Source organism: Chamaea fasciata, unplaced genomic scaffold (assembly GCF_029207755.1).
Source record: "Chamaea fasciata isolate MVZ Bird 193981 ecotype frontalis unplaced genomic scaffold, bChaFas1.0.hap1 SCAF_28, whole genome shotgun sequence".
NCBI lineage: Eukaryota > Metazoa > Chordata > Aves > Passeriformes > Sylviidae > Chamaea > Chamaea fasciata.
This window is the reverse complement of record NW_027094113.1, coordinates 4415142-4436419: the sequence shown is the minus strand read 5'-3', so window position 1 is coordinate 4436419 and position 21278 is coordinate 4415142. Positions and strand designations below refer to the sequence as shown.

The 21278-nt window shown below is 63.0% G+C and overlaps 3 protein-coding genes across 6 annotated transcripts; all 3 read right to left on the bottom strand.

Annotated features, from left to right (window-relative positions):
• Positions 1 to 3190: 3190 nt before the first annotated feature.
• CIST1 (colon, intestine and stomach enriched 1) lies at positions 3191 to 5999 on the bottom strand. Of its 4 annotated transcripts, none has more exons than XM_066205758.1 (4): positions 5900 to 5999; positions 4014 to 4664; positions 3395 to 3540; positions 3191 to 3295 (listed from the first exon to the last, which is right to left on the bottom strand). In XM_066205758.1, the coding sequence occupies exons 1-4, from the start codon at positions 5955 to 5957 to the stop codon at positions 3251 to 3253; spliced, it is 900 nt and encodes a 299-aa protein (XP_066061855.1). In that variant the 5' UTR covers positions 5958 to 5999; the 3' UTR covers positions 3191 to 3250. The 4 variants fall into 4 exon arrangements, with proteins under 4 accessions (XP_066061855.1, XP_066061856.1, XP_066061857.1 ...); XM_066205759.1 differs by having other exon boundaries at positions 4014 to 4631; XM_066205760.1 differs by lacking the exon at positions 5900 to 5999 and having other exon boundaries at positions 4014 to 4373; positions 4503 to 5147.
• Positions 6000 to 7400: 1401 nt separating this feature from the next.
• Positions 7401 to 8961, bottom strand: JUND (JunD proto-oncogene, AP-1 transcription factor subunit). Its single transcript, XM_066205763.1, has one exon. The coding sequence runs from the start codon at positions 8872 to 8874 to the stop codon at positions 7948 to 7950; it is 927 nt and encodes a 308-aa protein (XP_066061860.1). The 5' UTR covers positions 8875 to 8961; the 3' UTR covers positions 7401 to 7947.
• A 4976-nt stretch (positions 8962 to 13937) lies between these two features.
• Positions 13938 to 21226, bottom strand: LSM4 (LSM4 homolog, U6 small nuclear RNA and mRNA degradation associated). The gene is made up of 5 exons (XM_066205780.1): positions 21078 to 21226; positions 20826 to 20867; positions 20610 to 20708; positions 17666 to 17849; positions 13938 to 15513 (listed from the first exon to the last, which is right to left on the bottom strand). The coding sequence occupies exons 1-5, from the start codon at positions 21078 to 21080 to the stop codon at positions 15425 to 15427; spliced, it is 417 nt and encodes a 138-aa protein (XP_066061877.1). The 5' UTR covers positions 21081 to 21226; the 3' UTR covers positions 13938 to 15424.
• Positions 21227 to 21278: the final 52 nt, after the last annotated feature.

The window sequence follows — 21278 nt, the reverse complement described above, 5'->3', positions numbered from 1 at the left end:
CTTTCCATCCCCCTCCCGCCCTGCGCCTGGGAAATTAAACAACTGTCTGGCTCCGGCAGCCGGCGCAGGGAGCGGGTCCCCCCCCGGTGTGCCTGGCGGCCCGGGCACGTGGCCCCTCGCTGGCCCGGTGCCACCGGCCACCCTGCTGTCCCCGAGGCGGCAGCTGCTCCTCAAAGGGCAGGGGGTGCTGTGCCTGGACACACGGAAAAATGCCCCACGAAGCCCCCCAGGGACACAGATGTACGGAGGGGACGTGCCACGGTGCCATTGAGGGACAGAGCTGAGCACGGAGCATCCTGGACACGCAGTGTGGCTGTGACATGGTGGCACTGAGGGACAGAGCTGAGCACGGAGCATCCTGGACATACGGTGTGGCTGTGACACGGTGCCACCGAGGGACACAGCTGAGCACGGAGCATCCCAGACACGTGGTGGGGACATGCCATGGTGCCACCGAGTGACCTGTGAGAGCCACACCCACCCCACGCCGTGCCCCAACCCCTCCCTGGTGCCGTCCCCTCCTGGAGCCACTCCCCAGCAGGACAGGGAGCAGCAGCTGGTGACAGTGACACTGTGGGGACCCACTGGCCTGGCAGTGGGAGCTGGCACCTGCCCGGCCTGATGCAGCAGGATGTGGCTACCTGCTGTTCCTGATGGCCACAAAAATATCCAGCAGCTGGCAGGGAGCCAGGAGGGACAGCAACAGGTCCCCCTCCCCCCCGCCACGACAGCACCAATGGAGACCCCAAAACCCACCAGAGGGGGGTCCTGGAGGGGTCACCTTCGCAAGCATGACCACGGGGACATCAGGACAGGGGGATGTTGGGACAGAGGGACATCAGGGGGGAGGGAAGAGCCCCCTGAGCTGGCTGGCAGCCAGCAGCCCCGGGCTGGCCGCAGGACAGCTATTCCCAGTGCCCAGGACAGCCAGTCCTTATCGGAGTGTCACTGTCCCCACGTGTCTGTGCAGGGGTGGAGGACAAGTGACACCAGAGCCATGTCCCTGGGCCGTGCCAGCTCCTCGCTGTCCCCACAAGCCGGGCTGGCAGAGGCACGGGACAGGGGGAATGGCCCAAAAATAGCCCTGCAGCAGCACGGCTGGGCCAGAGCCACTGCGGGAGGGAGCGAGGTCACCCCGGGCAGGGCCAGGCCAGCCCTGTGGTGGCTCTGGCTGGGCCACGGGATGGGGACAAGGCGGGGGGTGAGGACAGCGAATGGGGACAGGGATGAGTGGTGGGAAAAAGGGGGATGGGGGTGACAGGGATGGCAGTTACAGGGACACTGGGGGACAGGAGTGTTGAGGGGGTTGACAGGGACAGACGGTGATCAGAACCGACACCCCGGGGCTGGAACAGCGGGGCCGGTGACACAGGGGTTTGTCCCCAACCCACCGGGTGCCCTGCCCCGGTGCCGCTGTCCGGCCGCCGGTGCTGAACCCGGGAGCGTCCCCGCCAGCCGTGCCCCGCCCGGTAACCCGTTCCCGGTGCCACCGAGGCATCACCTCCCCCGCCGCTCCCCATCCCGCCCTTACCGGGGGGGCTCGGACTCATCGCCGCTGCTCGGGCCGCTCTCCTCGATGGTGAACACCACCCGGGCAGCCTCGGGCTCGGGGGCGCGGGCCGCCTCCGCCAACCGGCAACCCAGCGGCGGCAGCAACGGCGTCCCGGAGAATCGCCGGCGCACGGCGCCCACCGCCGCTCCCGGGCCCGGGCCCGACGGGGCGGCCTCGGCGGGATCGCGGCAGCGCTGCCGGGAAACGGGAGCAGCGGTGAGGGGCGCGGGGAGCGGCCCCGGGGGGGGGGGTCCCGGCTGATCCCGGTCCGAGGGTCCCGCCCGGGCAGCGCCCCCCGCCCGCCCCCGCCGGTACCGAGCGCCGGTAGCGCGCTGGCGCCCCCTGCCGGACACGGTGCGGCGCTGCAGCCCGCGGTTACCGGGGTGTTACCTGGGCGAGGGGGGCGCGGGGAAAGGCGCCGCCGGTGCGCCGGGAGCGGCTCCGCCCGCAGAGCACGGAGCCACCGGGAATCCCCCCCCCCCTCTGCTCCTCCTTGCCCCGCCGCCACCGGAGAGGACCCCCGTGACTTCCCCCGGGACCCCGCCGGAAAAACCCCCGGAGCCGGCGCGCAATTACGTAGAGGTGAATAATAATTAACCGCCCATTAAGGGGATAATTAACTCCCTCTCAGCGCCGCCAGCCCGGTTATTGCTGCCCGGGGGCCCGGCGCTGGGACGCTCATACCGGGGACACCCCTCGCCCCCCGGGACACCCCTCGCCTCCCCCCCCCGGTAGCCCCCGGTGCCGGTCTCACCTCCGCGCCGAGGAAGGGCAGCGCTGTCCGGCTCCGTCTCATCGCCGTCCCTGCGGGGGGAGCTCCGGGAGCCGCGGCCGGGAGGGGCCCGCCGGTGGGGACCCCCCCTCCCGCGACTGGGGACACCCCGGGGACACCCCGGGGCCGGGAAACGCGGGCTCCTCCCCGCCGTGATTTATGGTCACCGGGTCACGGCCGGGTTCAGCCCCTACCTCGGGTTTCGGGCCCCCCCCCGCCCCACTCCCGGTGCTCCCGTGGGCTGGATGGGGACAGGGACGTGGATCTGAGGCCACGGGGAGCGACCCCCAGCCCGCAGCGCCCACCAAGCCGCGAACCCACCGGTGCCACGTTAACGATCCACCCCGGACACCTGCCACCCACCCACCGCCGCCCCCGAGAACCGGGGCACACCGGGGCCACACGGCAGAGCCCCCCCAGCACCGAGCTCCCCGGGGAATCTCCCAGCACCGGGAGCGGCCTCCTCCCAAATCCCAGGAACTGCCGATGCCCGGCACGGGGGTCCCCGCCGCCGCCAGCCCCCCGGGCCCTCCCGCAGCCCCTTACCGGTGCCCGGTCCTCGCGGCGAGCGCGGCCTCGGCCGAGTGCAGCGGAGCAGAAGGAAGGCGATGTGCGTGCCTGGCCGCTCGCTCCCTCCCTCCCGTCCCACCTCGCCCGGGGGGGCTGCGCGGGCCCCCCCCCAGCCCAGCCCGGGCACCAGCGCCGCTCCCCCCGCACCCACCCCGCCGGGCCGGGAACACCCCGGGGCCGCCAGCCCGGCCCGGGGGACCCCCAGTGTGGTTGGGGCCTCCCCCCGGGAGCCGGGGTTTTCCCCGGGCAGGCTGCAAGAGCACATGGCAGACGGGAAACCAGAACCAGGGCAGCAGCTTCTTTATTCAGCAGCGTGGGGAGCCCGGGGGGCTGCAGCAGCGGGGGGGGGGGGGGGGTCAGCTGGGGGTGGGGGGGCCGGAGGACCCCTCCATCACTTTGCTCTGGGGAAGAAGAGAAAGAGAGCGGGGTGAGAGCCCGCACACCAGACCTGCTGCCCTCCCCAAATCCCCCCCCCGGCCACCCCCAATGCCCCCACGCACCATGGGCACCTCATCCAGGTGCCGGAACCGGGGGGTCCCACGCCGGGACCACCGCACCAGCAGCACGGCCCCCCCTGCCACCAGCAGGCAGACGGCCAGGGAGACGATGACCACCACGCCAGGGCTCAGCTCAGTGGGGTGCTGCTCTGTGGGGGTGAGATGGGCACCCTGTTATTGCCCCTGGCACCCCGGTATTCCCCCTGGAACCCTGTTATTTCCCCTTGGCACCCTATTACTCCCCCTGGAACCCCTTTATTTCCCCCCACTGAGACTCGTGCCCAACCTTCAAGCATCATGGAAAAAGAGGTGGCTCAAGACCGGCTCCAGTCACCCCGACTGCCACCACCCCACCCGTCACCAACCCAGCTCTGGTGTCACCTCCACCCGTGGGGGGACCAGCCCAAGGCACTCCAACCCCCCTGGCAGAGACTGGGGGAGAAAAGGGGAGCCCCCAACAACCCTCCCCATGGAAGGGGGAGCAGCCAGGGGGGCTCTGGGCTCAGCTTGGAGCTGCACCCCTGAGCCCTCCTGTGAGTGCATCCCCAAGTGGGGATCTAGGGGGGATCCATGCCCATGTCCAGGTCCCCCCTTGCCCAGTGCCCCCCATCCTGGCTCTCACCGGTGTCACCGGCTGTGCTGCCAGTGGCTGCTGTCGTTCTGGAGCTGGTGGTGACAGGGCTGGTGCTGTGGGGACCCGGGCTCACGGTGGGCGTGGGGGAGCTGGGAGAAGCAGAGGGGCTGGGTGAGGATGGGGCTGGCGTTGCCGTCGAGTTGGATGGATGCTCTGTGGATCCGGACACGCTCGTGTGGGATGGAGTTGATGCTGTGGCGGTGGTGGATGAGGGTGTCGAAGGTGCTGATGCCGGCGTCCTGTTTGAAGATGGTGTTGTGGTGGTGTTGGATGAAGATGATGGAGGTGGTGTTGTGATGGTGCTGGGTGCAGTTGGTGTCGTGGTGGTGCTGGATGAAGATGATGGAGGTGGTGTTGCTCCTGAGGAACTGGATGGAGTTGTGCTGGTGGTGCTGGATGGAGATGCTGAAGATGTTTTTGAAGCCGTGGCACTGGATGCAGTTGATGCTGTGGTTGGGCTGGATGGAGATGATGGAGGTGGTGTTGTGGAGTTGCTGGATGAAGATGATGGAGTTGGTGTCGTGGAGTTGCTGGATAGAGATGGTGGAGTTGCTGTTGTTCCTGAGGTACTGGATGGAGTTGATGTCGTGGCTGGGATGGAAGATGCTGCTGAAGATGTTAATGCTGTGGTGTTGGAACCTGGTGGAATTTTTGGGTTGGATGGAGCTGTACTGATTATTCTTAAGTCAGGGCCAGACCGAATCACCCCTGTGAGTCCCCTGGCTGGTGGCTGTGGCTGCACGGGATGGAGATGGTGACACATCTGTCCCTGAGCTGTTCACAGACACTATGGGGACAGGATCAGTGGCACATCCTGGCCCCGGACCTTGCAGGAGAGAGCTGGTCAGCAAGGACATGGCAGGACCCTGGCGGGGTCCTGGCAGGGCAGCAGCACCTGCCCCACCTCCCGGTCTCACAGGGATCGTTTCCCAGGTGGTTTTTATCACACAGAAAACTGGGATTTAGCCAGTATCAACTCCCAGGAATCCAGAATCTGAAGAGCTTCCCAAGCTGGCACGGGCACGGGCACAGCTCTGCTGGGGACAGCGTGGCACCAGTGGGCAGTGCCACGGCACAGGGACACCTGCCAACCCAGCCCTTGTGGCACCCACCGGACACCCTCGGGGCCAGGCGTGGTGGGGACTGTCCCGTGGCCACGTGGGACAGAGCAGGTTCGCCGGGCAGTGCTGGCAGTGCCCCTTATCTGCTCAAATCCTGTTTGCACAAGAGGAGGAGCAAGTCCGGACTGGCCCCAGGGGGGGGACACGGGACAGAAATGTCCCGTGGCAGAGCCAGCGCCCAGCGTGGCAGAGAGGTCCCCACAGCTGCCAGGCTCACCGGGATGGGCTGTCCCCACCCAGCTGCCACCCTTTTTTCTTTTTTACCAGGAAGGGTGAGCCGAGTCGCCTCGGGGTGCAGGGAGGGTGCGAGGAGCCCTGGCTGGAAACGGGGGACCCACAGTGGCACCGGGAAGCCCTTTGCCCCGGGAGTGCCGAGGTGGTGCCAGGGTACCAGTGCCAGGACCAGCCGGTTTGGCAGCACCGGCGCCGCATCGTCTGGGAGGAGCAGGGTGCTCCGGTCCAGCCTGGCACTCCCGTGAAGCAGGTGAAGGCCCCCGGTGACCCCCAGCCCCGGGAGGGACCCCTGCCCCCGTACTCCCACTAGACCACCTTGGGAGGAGTTTTGGGGGGGCGATGCAACACGTAGTCACCTCCCCGAACTTCCCCGGTGCCCCGGAGCACCTCCCGATACCAGAAACTGGGCGGGGGGAGGCCACAGACCCACCCGCCGGTGGCACCGGGAAGCACCCCGCCCTCCGGTGCCGCAGATCCCACGTGCCCCCGGGACCCCCCCCAGCCCCCGGTGCCCGGTACCTGCGGCAGCGAGCAGGGCAGCGGCGCAGCAGAGCAGGCGGAGCGCGGCCCGGGCCATCCCGCCCGGTGCCGGTGCCGCCACCTTTACCCGCCCCGGGGGAGGCGGGGGCGCCCCCGTCCGCGGCGCCGCCTGTCGGTACCGGGGGGAGCCGCAGCGCCGGGATCCTGCGGGCACCGGGAGGACCCTCCCAAAACTCCCCCCGACCCGCCAGTGTTTCCCCCCGCCCACCTCCAACGCCGGGGCAGTGAGAGACCCCCAACCTCCGGTGCCGGGAGCCGGCCCTGCCGGCAGCGTCCCGCCATCTCCGGGGACACGTGGGGACACCGGGAAGTGAGCACAAAGGGATCGGGGAATGTGGGGACATTGGGATGCGGGGACTTGGGGACAAAGGGATCTGGGAAAAGTGGAGACACCGGGATCCGGGGACACCGGGCCGGGGGAATTCGGGAACAAAGGGAGCTGTGGCCATGGAGATGCATGGGGGGGATCCGGGCCCACGAGGATGCGGGGACTTGGGGACACTGAGGCCGGACAGGTGGCTGCCCCGTCCATCTTTGTGTGCCGGTGCCGCACATCCGGGGGCGCAGCACAACCGCGCCGGGCCGGCGCCGCTTCCGCGCGGCGGGGACGGCTTTTCCCTCCGGCAAAACCGCAGCCGGCTGGCACCGCGTCCCCGGGGAGCCACCCACGGCCCGGCCCGGCGCCGAGCCTGGGGTCCCCGGGGAGCCACCAAGTGTCCCCACGCTTTCCTACAGCCGGCTCTCTCCGGGAGCGGGGGCGATCCCGCGGCTGGAAGGGGTTGGAGCTGCCGCCGGCAGCGTCCCCAAACGCTCCAGGGACACAGGGAGGGTGCTCCCGGGTGCTGCTCGCCGGGATGGGGCCCCGCAGGTGGGGGGGACGCGAAGGAGGAGCCACTGCGGTGCCGGGAAGCCCGAGGATGTTGTCGAAATCTGGGAGGAGCAGCGGAGGAGGCCCGGCCTCGCTGGGTGCCTCGGGGTGAGCCCCGGGGGCCAGGACAGGGGGGTGTCGGTGAACCCCCCTCCCAGCACGGAGAGAGGGTTTGGCAGGGCAAGAGCCACAGCCAGGACCAGCAGTGGGGTCCCCTCGCCCACTTCCTCACACATGGGGACCCCAAATATACCTATATTCACCCCAAGAGTGCCCCAAAAACCCCACAGCCCGCCCGCAGCATCCCAACCTTTCACTACCCCCTTCCCACCTTTTCCTTAGCTGCCCCCAACACCCCCCCCCCCAAAAAAAAATAACCCCATGGACCCCCTCGCCCTCCACCCTCTCCAGCGATGCCCAGAGCCTCTTTGCCAGCCCTGGAGGGGTCTCACTCGCCGCTCCCCGACCTCCACCGCCCGCTAAAACTCCCCGAACCCCGCTGGCACCCCCCCACCCCAAGATGGCACCCGGCCGCGCCACTTCCTGCCCGCGCCGCCCCTTCCCTTCCTCCCTCCCCGGCCCATCCCGGCGCAGCAAACAGCCAGAGCACAATTCTCCGTGTCGCGGGGTTTTACTGGGACCCGACTGGAATGTGTGGGGCGCGGAAGGGCCCCCCGGGGGGGGGTGGGGGGGGGAGGAGCGGCCCGGGCCCCTCTCAGTCCGTGCGCGGTGGGGAAAACCCCTCCCCGGGCTTCTCCCTTCCCCCGCAGTCCGTGCGCGGGGAGCGGGGCGCGCTCGGTGCCCACGGTCCCGGTGCTCCCCTCAGACCCCTCAGTCTGTGTCCGGGGAGATGGGGGGGGGGGGCGATCATCGCTCTTCTTCCTCCCCTCGGGACCCCTCAGTCCGTGCCCGGGGCAAGGCGGGCGCTTCCCCCGCTCCTCCCAGTCTGTGCCCGGGACCCCTCGGTCCGTTGCCGGGGCGGGGTGGGCGCTTCCCCCGCTCCGTGCCTGGGACCCCTCGGTCCGTTCCCGGGGCGGGGTGGGCTCTCCGCCCGCTCCCCTCGGTCCATGCCCGGGGCAGGGCGGGCGCTCCCCCCGCGCTTCCCTGGGTCCTTGCCCGGGCCCCCTCGGTCCGTGCCCGGGCTCGGGCCCCTCCGGGGTCAGTACGCCGGCACCTGGTGCTGGTGCTGGGGCAGGAGCTGGCAGCCGCTGTTGACGTGGCTGAGCACCTTCTGCTTGAGCTGGGCGACCTGCTCGCGGAGCAGGCTGGCGGTGGAGGCGAGCTCCGTGTTCTGGCTCTTGAGGCTCTTCACCTTCTCCTCCAGCCGGGAGATCCGCTCCAGCTTCCTCTTGCGGCACTTGGAGGCGGCGATGCGATTCCTCAGCCGCTTCCGTTCCGCCTTGATGCGCTCCTGCGTGTCCATGTCGATGGGGGACAGCGGCGGGCTCTCCCCGAAGCTCGGCACCTCCGGCACGATCTGCGGCTCGTCCTTTAGCGGCGGCGGGGGCGGCGGCGGCGGCAGCCGCGGCGGCGGCGCCGCGAACGGGCCGGGGTCGGCGGCGTAGCTGACGGCCGGGTAGGTGCTGAGGTTGGCGTAGACCGGCGGCTCCGGGGCCATCCCAGCGGCGGGCAGCTCGCCCGCGCCGCCGCTTCCTCCCCCGCCGCCGCCGCCCGCGCCGCCGCCGCTCCCCGCCGCGCCGCCGCCCAGCTGGTTCTGCTTGTGCAAGTCCTCCAGCGCCTTCACGAAACCCTCGGCGAACTCCTGCTCCTCGGAGGCGGCCGCTTTAGGGTAGAGGAACTGGCCGCTGGTCGGGGTGGTGGTGACCAGCCCGTTGGACTGGATGATGAGCCGCTCCAGCTCCGGGGACGCCAGCTTGAGCAGCCCCAAGTCGGGCGAGCCCAAGTCGGGCGCGCCGGGGGCTTTTAGCGCTGCCGCCACCTGTTCCGGTAAGGCCATCCCGAGCGCGTCCTTCTTCATCATGCTGCCGCCGGGAAAAGGCAGGAGGAGCCCGCTGCTGCCGGAGGACGGGGCGAAGCCGCTGCCGAGGCCGCTCAACACATCATCATGGTAGAAGGGTGTTTCCATCCTCCTCCCCCGCCCGGCTGCGGGGGAAACGGCGCCGGGGCGGGGGGAGGACCGGGGCGAGCGCGGGGCGGGGAGGGCGGGGGAGGCGCCCGGTGCGCACCGGCCGCGGCCCCGCTCCTGCGCGCGCGCACACGCGTCTGCCGCGGCCGCGCGTCCCGCGCCCCGTTAAATAGGCGGCGCCGTCGCGGTGACCTCACCGCGTCGAGCTCCCATTGGCTGCAGATGACGTCCTCGCCCGCCCTCGTTTGCATACGGGGCGTGGCACCGCCTCCGCCGGGCGGGGGACACGCCCCGTCCCGGCCACGCCCCGTCCCCGTCGCCGCGGCGACCGGCGGGTAAACGGGACAACAGCGCGCGGGGCCCTGGGATGACGTCAGCGCGGGGGAGGGGCGGTCACGTGGCCCCGCGGCGCGCGCCCCGCCGGGGCTGATGGGCACAAAGGGAGGGGCGGGAACCGGGCACAGGGCACCGGGATCCGGGCACGGGAACGGCGCCGGGAACCGGGCACAGGGCATCGGCATAGGGAACCGGGTACAGGGCACTGGGAACTGGCCACTGGGAATCAGGAACCGGGCACAGGGTACTGGCATAGGGTGCCGGGAGCTGGGCACGGGAACCGGGAACTGGCCACGGGAACCAGGCATGGGAATTAGCTACTGGGAACCGGCACAGGGCACAGGAACCGGCCACCTGGCGCTGGACTCCAGGTAGCGGCACCGGGCACCGGCGCCAGAACTGTCCCTGGCACGGGCACCGGCCACCAGCACTGGCCACTGGTATTCGCATGGCCACTGGGCACCGACTCAGGCACTGGTACTGGACACCGGCACTGGACGCTGGCACCGAGCCGGACCCCGCGTGTAAAACGGTTACGACAAAGAAATAAATAAACACACCGGGCCAGGCCCCGCCACGGGGTCACACGGGAACCTCTGGGGACAGCCAGGCCACCACCCGCGTGACACAGACCGGGACAGGACGCTGTACCCGCAGCGTGACCGGGCAGTGCCCGGGCCCAGCAGGGTTCGTGTGGCCTCTCCCCTGCTGGGACAGAGCCACCGTTCCTGCGTGTCCCCACACCTCCCTTGTCACAGCCTGTCCCGGTGTTTGTTGTCACCGGTGTGTCCCGGTGGCTCCGCCGTTTACGCGGTGAACAGCCGTAGACGGTTCACGGGGGTGGGGGGAGTTACATGGTCACTCCTGGGGGGACCCAGCACCGTGGGCACACTGAGCCCGGTGCGGGCGGCACCGGGGAAGGAGTTAACGGCGGTGGCGGTGGCAGACGTCACGGCCGGCCAAGCCCGCGGGCGGCTGAGGGGGCGGATCGGCGTCAGCGCTTGACGTCACCGGCGGGGGGGGGGGGGGAGGCAGCGCCGGTGGCCGCCGATACCCCCCCCCCAACCCCATCACCACCACCGGGCAGGATGCGGCCCCCGCGCCGCCGAGACCCCCGGGCACACCCGGGACACCGGGGCGGGTGACGCTTGAGCCGGCTCTAATTGCGGCCAGATGCTTTCCCGGCCCGCGCTAACGACAGCGATAAATCAGCGGTGTCAGCGCCGGGGGCGTGATGGGGGGGGACTCGGGGGACCCCTCGAGCCCCCGGTTCTGCCGGTGCCTGCAGCTCCCGGCCCGGTGTGTCCGTTCTGTCTGCTGCCCACAGTCAGCGGGGCACGGCACGGGGTGTGGGGACAGCATGGCACAGGGCACAGCACAGCCTTGGCTTCAGGGGACACGGATGACAGCCAGGACAGGGCTGGGACAGCGCAGTGCTGGCACTGGGGAAACTGAGGCACGAAGGAACAACCGGGATCTACCCTCCCCCCCGCCCCAAACAGCTGCTGTTAATTAAATCCCAAATAAACGCAGTTTATGCTAAAGCAGAGCGAACCCGGCTCTGTGTCCCCCGCTGTCGCCGGTGTCCTGGCCCAGGGTGGGCGGCAGTGGCGGTGCCGGTGTCCCGGGGGCTCGGCAGTGGCGGTGCCGGCGTCCCGGGGAGAGCAGCTCCCAGGTGAAGCCGCCGTTCGTGTTTCCTCTCCAAACCCCTCATTACGGGCGCGACCGGACCGGCAGGTTCAGACTTTCCATCCCGACCAAACCCGGCCGGCGAGGGACAGGGACCAGGGCGGGAGGTTAAAAAACCTCCCCTTCTCCCTGCCCCAGCCCCTCTTGGGGGACCCCAGGCCGGGGACACACCCGCGGGTACCGGGGGTACCCACACGTGCTCGCCCACCGAAACCGGGGCGACCAGAGCCAGCTTTGCCCGGCGGTGCTTTCGGCAGCTCCACGGAGGAACCAGCCGACGCCGGGGCCTCCCGGGAAGAGCGGCTGGCCAGCGGCCAGGGATGTGAGCCGTGAGCCGCGCTCCGGCCGGGCCCCACCGGCACAACCCCGCCGACCCCTCCCCGCAAGGGTCGCAGCATCCCCGGGGCTCGTCCTGCTGTGTTCCCTCCACCCCACCTGCTCCCGGCCTGTCACCGCTGCTGCTCGTCCCGCGTGTCCCCAAACCGAGAACAGAACGCCTGCAGCGAGCCAGAAGCTTCATTTTCTTAATGAGCGTTTAATGAGGGGCGTGAATCAGTGTCCCCTTCCGCCTGCCGCCAGGGCAGACCCGTGGGGAGGTCCCCGTGCAGGCAGCTGGTGGCAGTGCCACTGTCCCCACGGCGGGGACACTGAGGCTGCTGTTCCCGGAGGCGTCAGCACCCACTGAGTCACAGTGTCCTGCCACCTGCCAGCCGGGCTATATTTACCCTGGATAAGGATTTGGGATGAGCCTGTGCCACGACCAGACCTCAGCAGTGAGCCTCGAGCAAGGCCATGGTCACCAGGGCATCCTCACGGCTCCTGCTGTCCTCCAACAGTGCCACCAGGACATTTCCCTGTGTGCCACCAGGACCGTTCCCTGTGTGCCACCAGGACTGTTCCCCGCGTGCCACCAGGACCGTTCCTGTGTGCCACCAGGACCGTTCCTGTGTGCCACCAGGACCGTTCCTGTGTGCCACCAGGACTGTTCCCCGCGTGCCACCAGGACCGTTCCTGTGTGCCACCAGGACTGTTCCCTGTGTGCCACCAGGACCGTTCCCTGTGTGCCACTAGGATCGTTCCCTGTGTGCCACCAGGACCGTTCCCTGCGTGCCACCAGGACTGTTCCCCGCGTGCCACCAGGACCGTTCCTGTGTGCCACCAGGACTGTTCCCTGTGTGCCACCAGGACTGTTCCCCGTGTGCCACCAGGACCATTCCCGTGTGCCACCAGGACCATTCCCCGCGTGCCACCAGGACCGTTCCTGTGTGCCACCAGGACCGTTCCCTGTGTGCCACCAGGACCGTTCCCCGCGTGCCACCAGGACCGTTCCCTGTGTGCCACCAGGACCGTTCCCTGTGTGCCACCAGGACTGTTCCCCGTGTGCCACCAGGACCATTCCCGTGTGCCACCAGGACCATTCCCGTGTGCCACCAGGACCGTTCCCTGTGCGCCACCAGGACTGTTCCCCGTGTGCCACCAGGACCATTCCCGTGTGCCACCAGGACCATTCCCGTGTGCCACCAGCTCCACAACACCAGAGGTGCCTGATCCTGCTCCGGCCAAAGCACTGGACACTGAGAACATGGGCTGGACACAAGGTGCCCGTGGGCATCCACATTCCCTGGAAAAGGGAACCAGCAGGGTTTGCACCCCGGGATTTGCACGGCAGGCACCGGGCACGCAGGGGGAAGCTGCCTCTTAGTCATTGCCACAGGCAGGGAGAGAGGAACCGAGCCGGGAAAACAAGAAGTCACAGCTGCCCGTGCCTGTCCCCAAACCTGCCCTGTCCCCGAGGAACCCCCAGGGCCCTCCGACAATCAAAACCAAGAATTCAAAAATAAAACCCAAAAAAACGAGAAAAAAAAAAAAAAGAAAGAAAGAAAGAGAGAAAGAAAACAGATTTAAAAAGGAAAAAGGAGGAGGAGGAGGGTTTGACGTGTATTTTTAGTTGCTTAGCACAGCCCTGAAATATTTCGGCAGCCACTCCCTCCGCGTCGCTGGTGTGTAACTATTCCTGTGCTGCCTCCTCGGCGGGGCTCAGAAGTTCTGAGTCACCGCGGGGCGGTCACAGAGACACAAACCCGCGGCTGCCACCGGCTCGGCTGCCCCCAAAATAATCCCGGGAAGGGTTTCCAGGGTGGCCTTTGCTGGGTCTTTCCGTGCGGGACGCGTTGGACCTGCCAGGCTCTGCACCCACCCACGCCGGCAGCCAGGCTCAAACCTTTTTTTTTTTTCTTTTTCCCCCTCCTCTCTGGTCCTTGCTTTTATCTCGCTCCTCCCTGTTTTAATTCTTTTTTGTTTGTTTGGTTTTTTAACCTCCCTGCACTGCCACGGGGCAGGGACAGCCCCAGACACTCGTTTTTTGGGGTAGAAACGCCCCGAAGTGACAGCTGAGCGTCACATCGATGCCCTTCCAACAGAGCCATCTGCCACCCAGCTGCCCTTTGGGGACAAAAATATTCCTGCAGAGGTGGAAAATGGGAAAGGGGAAGCAGGCAGGGAATGCTGCTAAAGCCTGCGGTGTAATTAAACAAACGCAGAACTTTAACGAGCTCCATCACCTGACCTCCAGATAAGGAGCACTTGGAGGACTCTACCCCGAGCTGGAGCCAAAGGTCCCATTCCCAGTCAGGATTCCTCCTGCCAGAAAAAAAGACCTGAAATCCCAGCAGGGCTGGAGCTGTTTTCCCTTCCCAGCAGGGAAGCCACAGCACACGGAGCCTCTGTGGCTGCAGGGATCCGAAGGGAGGGACAGCAGGTCGGGAAGGGGAAAGTCTGACACAGCCTGGGCTTTGTTAAAATGCCACAGGGAGTTTTCCAGGAGGGGAGGACACATCACCCCATCCATTCCCCTGGAACTGGCTCCCTGGGAGAAGCCTGGGATGAGCACGGAGCGCTGCTCGACAAGGAGAACACGTGGCTGGTGTGTTGGAAATGGAGATGTTTGTAGGGATTTATCCCCGAATTCCAGGGCTCAGGGGAAGGTTCTGGGTCGGGCAGGGCCCAGCAGCATCACAGACACACGGAGGGAGGCGGGCTGGAAGAGGCTGGAGATTTATTCTCGCTCACCACTGCGCCCAGTTTTATAAACATTAAAAAAATAACTCTATAAAAGCATGTTCTTCACCCCTTTTCAGTACAGTGGCGATGGCAGAGGCTCCAACGTGAGAACCAGTTGTACAAACCCCAAAACCTGCTCGAAACAAGCCACAGTATCAGTTTTTCCCCCAAAAAAATTCATCCATCCGGGGGGGGGGGAGTTGAGGCACACCCAGAGCTGTTTCTTCCCCCCGTGTTGCCTTCGTGCAGGAGCTCAGTTGGGATCAGCCAGGATATTCTGAGGGTGGATTTTGCCCATGGGATGGAAGACTGGAGCAACCTGACCTGGGAATTCCCAGGAGTTTCCTGAACCTACAGGAGGGACACGTTCACACGCTGGCGTGTGTCCCCAAGGGAAGATAATTGGTGGCTGGGGGAAGGAAGTGACAGGTACAGCCAGGTGAGGTCAATCACCAGGTACTGGAAGAAATTAGGTTGAGAAATATCGTCAGAGTTCAGGACTTGGGTGTCTCAGCAGAAGGGAGAGAGTTTTCAAAAGCAAGCAGGGGGGAAAATAAATCTGTGGAAATCAACTCAAGTTGCTTTTCCAAAAAAAAAAAAAAAAATTAAAATCCCCCGTGAGGAATTAGGGGCGCACCAGCCTCATGCAAAACAAAACAAAACAAAACAAAAACCCAAAAACAAACAACAAACAAACAAAAAAAAACACCAAAAACCAAAAAAAGCCAAAAACAAAAATCCACAGAAAAAAAAAATCAAAAAACAAAACCCTGCTCCTTTGAAGGAAACTTCTAATCTGAAGTCAAATTAGCAATGAACTAATTGGGAAATGCTCATTTGTCACAAAGCTCTCTTGAGGGAACAAGCCTTGAAGGCCAATGTTCATCCCTCCTTTAAACCACTGGAGAAACAGAACTCACTGGCCAGGAGAAGAAAAGCAAGAGCTTAAAAGTTTGTTGGGTTTTTTTTAAAAAAAAACAAACCCCAAACCTTTAGAACTATTCACGTACAGACAGAGCATCCTCAAGTTCAGTGTTTTTAAACCAAGACACATCTGTTACAAACAAAACAAGTTTCCCCGAGTTTCAAGTTTAAAAAAAGAAAAAAAAAAAAAATCCAAGCAATCCAGAAAGTGTTTGCCTTCCTTCTGGTACCTCTGAACAGGAAAATATTTTAAATTAAACCTGGTGAGCCTGAAAAAATTCACTCTCAGGAGAAGAAGGCAGAACCTCGGTCCTTAACCACCAACGAATTTATAAAAAAAAAAACATTTCCAATGATTTACTGACTACGAGGAGTGGAAAAAACTCCACCAGATTAAAGCGTGGGGGGCTTCCAAAGGAACATGACCTGGGCTCTGATTCTGATGGAAGAGCAGGGGAGAGGGGAACGTTTTTTTTTTTGGACACGTGGCAACCCTGAGGTGACAAAACCCAAACTTGTCCCCGGCCCAGGTGCAGACATCTCACTGCTTGGCTGATTGCCTGCCTGGCTTTTTCTCCTGCTGGCCTCTTCCACTGCCTGGAATTCCTCGGCCACGGCCACCAAACACACCTGTGGAGCAGAAAGGAAGAGGTGACAGCGTCCCTGCGAGCCAGAAATTACTCAGAGCTTCAGTTATTCGAGTTTTACCCAAAAAAACTCGCTTGTTTCTGAGCCTTAGAAGCAGAAATGTGACTTTTTGACTTCTCCTTTTTCCAGCCCCAGACCTTTATTTTAGGAGGTGTATATAAACTCATCCCCCCCACAGCAGCAGTGTCTCCCTGGCGTGTCAATCTCGTGATTAATGTTAATCTCGTGGTGAACTGAAGCTTCTTCCTCGAAAAATGGAACCAGGGAGGCAACAAATTTAAAAATCCAGGTCGTCACGTGCCCCCCCTGGAGAGCTGTGAGGGCAACCCAAGAATTGGACGGAGCAATCCTTGGCTCTGGAGAGGGCACTGGGCAGAGGGATTTGGGATTTGGGAATGGGATGAGCACCCTCAGTCCCAAAACCACAGGAGCTGCTGAGCCCAGCCCTCAGGTTTATCCCCAAAAATCCCATCCTAGGGATGAAGGGATGTGGATCCACCCTGCTGCACAAAAGGCAGAGCCCAAAAAGGAGACCCAACCCAAGCACCAGGCAACCCGAGCTTCCCTAGAGGAGGAGACGTGCCCAAACCAGAGGCAAAACATAAATTATTCCCAACCCTGCAGTGCTTGGGATGCTCCTCCTGGAGCAAAGGCTGGGGACTTGTGAGTTTGGCAAGCAAGAAGTCAAAGGAGGAGGATTACCAGTGTCAGAAACAATAATCCTTTCAACTGTCAGCACAATTACAGCTTCCCTCCTGCCTGCTGGCCTCCCAACAAAATTGTCCTGCCTTTTTTTTTTTTTTTTTTTTTTTTTATTATTCCTTTCCCTCCTCCCTTCACGTCTCGGTAATGAGAGCCAAACGTTTGAGCTAATTAGCGAATGCCGAAGCTTCCCTTGAAAATATTCCATCAGCAACTCGAGGTTGCAGCATGGAAACAAGCAGGAGCTCCACCTCGGGGCTCAGCCCTGCTCCCCCCACGAGGTGGGGATTGCCACAGCAGGGGAAAAAAAAAAACCAACAAAACCAGTGTGGCTTCGGTGTTTATCCCAAAAAATAATAATAAAAAAAGAATCCAAAAAAGCTCCTGTGCCAAGTGCTCTGGACACTGCAAAGGCCAGGAGGGGGGGGGAGAAAAATAAAAAGGGCTCCTTCAGATTTGGGAAGGTGATTTCCAAATGGGAGCTTCCGGGGCCGGCAGGAGAGATTTGGGGAGAAGGGAGGAATGGCAGGAATCGCCCCGGTGGCCCCAAGTCCATCCCACCTGGCACAGCCAGAGCACAGACAGCTCTCCAGAGAGGCTTCACACCTCCCTGTCCTCGTCCCCAGGGCTCCTTCTAAAATTTAATTCGGGATTTTTAAGCTCCCAGTGCAGGCGAAGCCCCCACGGGTTGTGGGGTGACCACAAACCCCAAAGACGTGGCATCAGGGGAGAGCAGAGAAACACCTCCCAGGCTTCCAGCAGGGATAACTTGGGGGAGAAAAGGAGCAGCATATCCCCCAGCTGGAGTGCCCTGGGATCGCCTCACCCCGTGAATTGGGAAGGGCTGTTGTCGTGCCCCATTTCTTCCCAAGTGGCGACCTCCCCTTTATCAGAAACGTGAATTATTCACGTTTCAGGAGGAACTCAAAACCCTCAGAGAGTTTTTTTGGTGGGAGGGTTTTCTAAAATATAAATACATTAACAAATCAGGAAATCCAAAGCTCCATTTTTAGAGGAGGAGGAGATGATTTTTTTCTCTTGCTGCCATGGGCAGAGCCTGGTCTATTTTTCACTTTTTTTTCACCCAGAACAGCCTTTTGTTTTCCCCCTGGCCTTTGCTTAAGCTACAGCTCTGCAGGGCCAGGCTCCCAAACGAGCCGGGAGGAGCTGAAGTCGAGTCCAGACTCTCTGAAGCTCCTGCCCAACCCCAGGAACGAGGGAGGCCCATCCCTGGCACGGATCCTCCCTGTTCCTTGGCAGGGGCTGCCTTACGCACTCGCTCGACTGGATCTTGCTTCTCCCAGACACAGCCCCGGGTTTTAAAACATAGGAGCTGTTCCTTTGCACTAAAAGGGGAAATCTAAAAGGCAGGGATCTCACTCCCCCCCTCCTCTCCAAAAAAAAATAAAAATTAAAAAAATAGGATTTTTACCTCGGCCAGCTCCTCCAACCCCACGGCCTTTCTGCTGCTTCTGCTGCTGCATCCCACCACGGCCTCTGCCCTTGGACACCACCTCCTCCTTCACCATGTCAATGATCTCGTCGGGGATTCGCAGGTATTTGATGGTGCTGCCGCGGATGTAGCACTCTGGCATCCTCCAGAACTTGTCCCCATCCTGTCGGGGAGCGACACGTGAGGCCACCAGCAAAAACTCGGGGGTTTGGGGGTCACTTTTAGGGGACTTTTGAGGCACTTCTGGAGAGGGTGAGAGCTCCAGAAGTCTTTGTAAGCAGCTGTGAAAAAAAGGGGGGGGGGGATTTAACTCCCCAAAACACAAACTAACTGTAGTTTCAATTTGTTCAAACACTGGCAGAAAATGTCACAAGAGGAGCGTTGAGGAAACAAGGCCCTTCTTCCCTTCTTCTTCGCACGAGAAGGGAATTGAAAGTGGAGCAAGAGACACGAGTTAAAAACTGTGGTGAACAACCCAAATCTGCTCAGAGAAAGGCAGCTGTGGCTGGGATTCTTCTCCAGCTGGGAGTCACCCCGCTCCTTCGCTCCTCTGGGGTGTGGAGGGAGCAGCGAGGCAGCTCTGGAGCCAGCTGGCTTTGGGATGCGAGCCTCCAGAGCAGCTGAGGGAAATGAAGAGCTCACACATTGTTATATTTATTTAAAAAAAAAAATTAAAAAATAAAATCTTCAGGTGCCCATTTTTTGAGCAGCCACCTCCCTGCGTTGCTTTCAGGCAGTTCCAGGGTTTTCCTGGGATACCACAGGCTTCCCTAGGATTCATCCCAGCAGGGTTTCAACGAGTGGCTGTGGGAATAAAAACCCCCGGAGCCGAACAACAACTCCCCGGCCATGATGTAACCCGGGGAGGAGGGACTGGGACCCGCCTTGTCCCGGCTCCAGCAGGGCCTGCCTGCAGCTGGGATGGCTCCAACCCAACCCTCCCGATGTGGATCAGCCTCCTGCCGTGTCCCAGGAGAGGGAGGTGAAACCAGCACGCCTTGTTCCTGCTCTCCCGGGACAGCAGCAGCCGCTTCCTCCACCCCACACACACACACACGCACACCTCGAGAGTTATTTGGGGCAGCTCTGCCTGCACGGGCAAGCCCAGCACCGGGCAGAGGAGCAACAATTCCCTTTCCAAGAGAGAGACACCCCGCCCTGCCGTGGATGTGCCTGGCTGCTCCTTGGCTCGGGATGCAGGAAGGGATGGAGCTCCAGGCTCCGTGGTTTCCTCGTTCCGGGCTCCCCCTCTCCCGGTAAACAGGCGGCTCCCGGCTCGTTGTCCCGTGCCATCTAGTGGCCACCAGTCCTCCCACCGGGTTCCACCTTCACCCGGGATTTGGGGGTGTCTGGAGGCAGCTCTGCTGTGCGTGGCAGGTTGTAAAATCATAGAATCGTGGAGTGGTTTGGCTTGGAAGGGATTAAAGGATCGTCCAATTCCACACCTTTCACCACCCCGAGTTGCTCCAAGCCCTGTCCAACCTTGCCATGGACACTTCCAGGGATGGGGCAGCCACAGCTTCTGTGGGAATTTCATCCCAAACCTTCCCCACCTTCACAGGGAGGAATTCCTTCCCAAAAACCCCATCTAACGCTGCCCTCTCTGTCAGTTTGAAGCCGCTCCCTGTGTCCTGTCACTCCACCCCTTGTCCGAAGTTTCTCTCCGTGTTTTTGTCGGCCCCTTCAGGCACTGGAAAGTCACAATCAGGTGACCCCAAAGCTTCTCTTCTGCAGGCTGAGCAGCCCCAGTTCTCCCAGCCTTTTCCCACAGGACAGTTGCTCCATCCCTCTGATCATCTTGGACTCGCCCCAACATCCCCGTGTCCTTCTGGGTGATCTCTCCAGATCACCCAGAAGGAATAAAACCTGAGCTGCTGCTCAGGCAGAGCACTGAGCCTTTGGAAGCAAATTTCCAAGGAAAAAGGAATCATCACCTGTGTCCTGGGCACAGGCAAGGCTTTGCTGTCACCTCCTCTGAGTCCTCCTGCTAAATTCAGCAGCGGTTCCCTGTCCCACCATGACCTGGACCTTCGATCCAGCCACAAATTCCAAATTTCCACCCCAAAATTCCCTCCTAAGCCTCACTCAGGGTGCCCAGACAACGGGAACTGGAGGGGATTGCAGGGAGATTTTTGGAAGAACACGGATCCCTGCCAGCCTGTCCCGTGGAGCTCCGGCATTCCAGGGCTGGGAAAGCACAACAACACCTGGATTTCCATCCATCTCTGCTTCCCACAGGGACAAGACCAGACATTTCTGATGGAGGTCAAAGCCCAAAACACAGATCCCAATCTCCTGGAGCAGCTTTGGCCAAGGGCAAAGGTCCCTGACAGCCTCAGTGGGTGAACTCAGCTGGATGTGGAGAGGGGAGAGACAGGGAATAAATGAGACTGTGGTGTCTGAGGCTGCCTGGGAGAGGTAAAGGCTCTGTTTTTTGGGAAACCTGGATCAGCATCACAGCACGTGGCCCCCAGCTCCTCACCCAGGGGGATGAGGGACACCCTGCGATGTGCAGAAAGTTACCTGCACACATACACAAGGCTGCTCCTTCATTACAGACATCACCAATAATTATATGAACATTATTAATAATTATATTAAATCTGCACTTCAGGCAGAGGCCACCCTTCCACAGGCGCGACGTGAACCACAGCAGAGCCAGCCTGGCTGCAGGGACAGAGGAGCCTTTGGGGACATTAACTGGGGTCACAGTGGGTGTGTGACCCCTGCCTGGTCCTGGGTGTTCCCGGTGGACACAGCACGTGGTGACCACTGCCCAGTGGCCGTGGACACTGCCCTGGCTGACCCCTGCTCCCCATGAGTGACCCCTGCCCGGTGCCCGTTGTCCCCGTGGGTGACCCCTGCCCGGTGCCCGTTGTCCCCGTGGGGGACCCCTGCCCGGTGCCCGGTGCTCCGCCCTTACCCGCGATGTGCAGATGACCTCCCGCAGGTTGATGTTCATCCAGTTGTCGCAGCTCACCAGGTGCCCGTTGTACGTCTCCCCGTTCTTCAGCTCCACCAGCTGCGAGAGGAAAGTGGTCACGGGGCGCCGGCCCAGCGCCGGTACCGGGATGTGCCCGGTGTCAGCCGCACGGCACCGGAGAGAGGAGCGGGGCTGGGCCGCGAGGCCGGTACTCACCATGGGGTGGTTCTGCGCCGTCTTCAGCAAGGACAGGGGCAGCTGCGGGGGGAAGAGAGGAGAAAGGCCTCAGGCACCGGCCGACAACGGGACACCGGCCTCGGGACACCGAGCCGAGCACCTAGCGGGGCACCGCGCACGCCGTCCCTGGCGGGGGGGAAAGAGACGAGGCAGGCCCTCCCCTCCGCTCCATCCTCCTCCCTTGCCCGGTCCCCGGTTCCCGGTTCCCGGTTCCCCGTTCCCGCCGCTTACCATCGTGCCGGACCCGGGAGCCGCCGCCGCGCCGGGCGCTGCCGCTCAAACCGCCCCCGGCTCCGCGCGGGACCAATCAGAACGCGGCGCCGTCCCGCCGCAGCCAATCGGAGCGCGGCGCGGTCCCGCCGCAGCCAATCAGAGCGCGGATCGCGGCCCGGCCGCACCGCGCCGCCCGGTCCGCGCCTTTACGACGGCACC

Bases quoted from the DNA above. Each gene is read 5' to 3' on its own strand.
- JUND (XM_066205763.1), bottom strand. From the start codon at position 8,874: ATGGAAACACCCTTCTACCATGATGATGTGTTGAGCGGCCTCGGCAGC.
- CIST1 (XM_066205757.1), bottom strand. From the start codon at position 4,788: ATGTGTCACCATCTCCATCCCGTGCAGCCACAGCCACCAGCCAGGGGA. The intron at 3,541-4,013 runs GTGAGAGCCAGG...TCACCCCCACAG, and splicing joins CAGCACAGCCGGTGACACCG to AGCAGCACCCCACTGAGCTG. The intron at 3,296-3,394 runs GTGCGTGGGGGC...CTTCTTCCCCAG, and splicing joins ACCTGGATGAGGTGCCCATG to AGCAAAGTGATGGAGGGGTC.
- LSM4 (XM_066205780.1), bottom strand. The intron at 17,850-20,609 runs GTAAGGGCGGAG...GCTCCCCGACAG, and splicing joins AGGTCATCTGCACATCGCGG to GATGGGGACAAGTTCTGGAG. The intron at 15,514-17,665 runs GTAAAAATCCTA...TCTGCTCCACAG, and splicing joins GGTTGGAGGAGCTGGCCGAG to GTGTGTTTGGTGGCCGTGGC.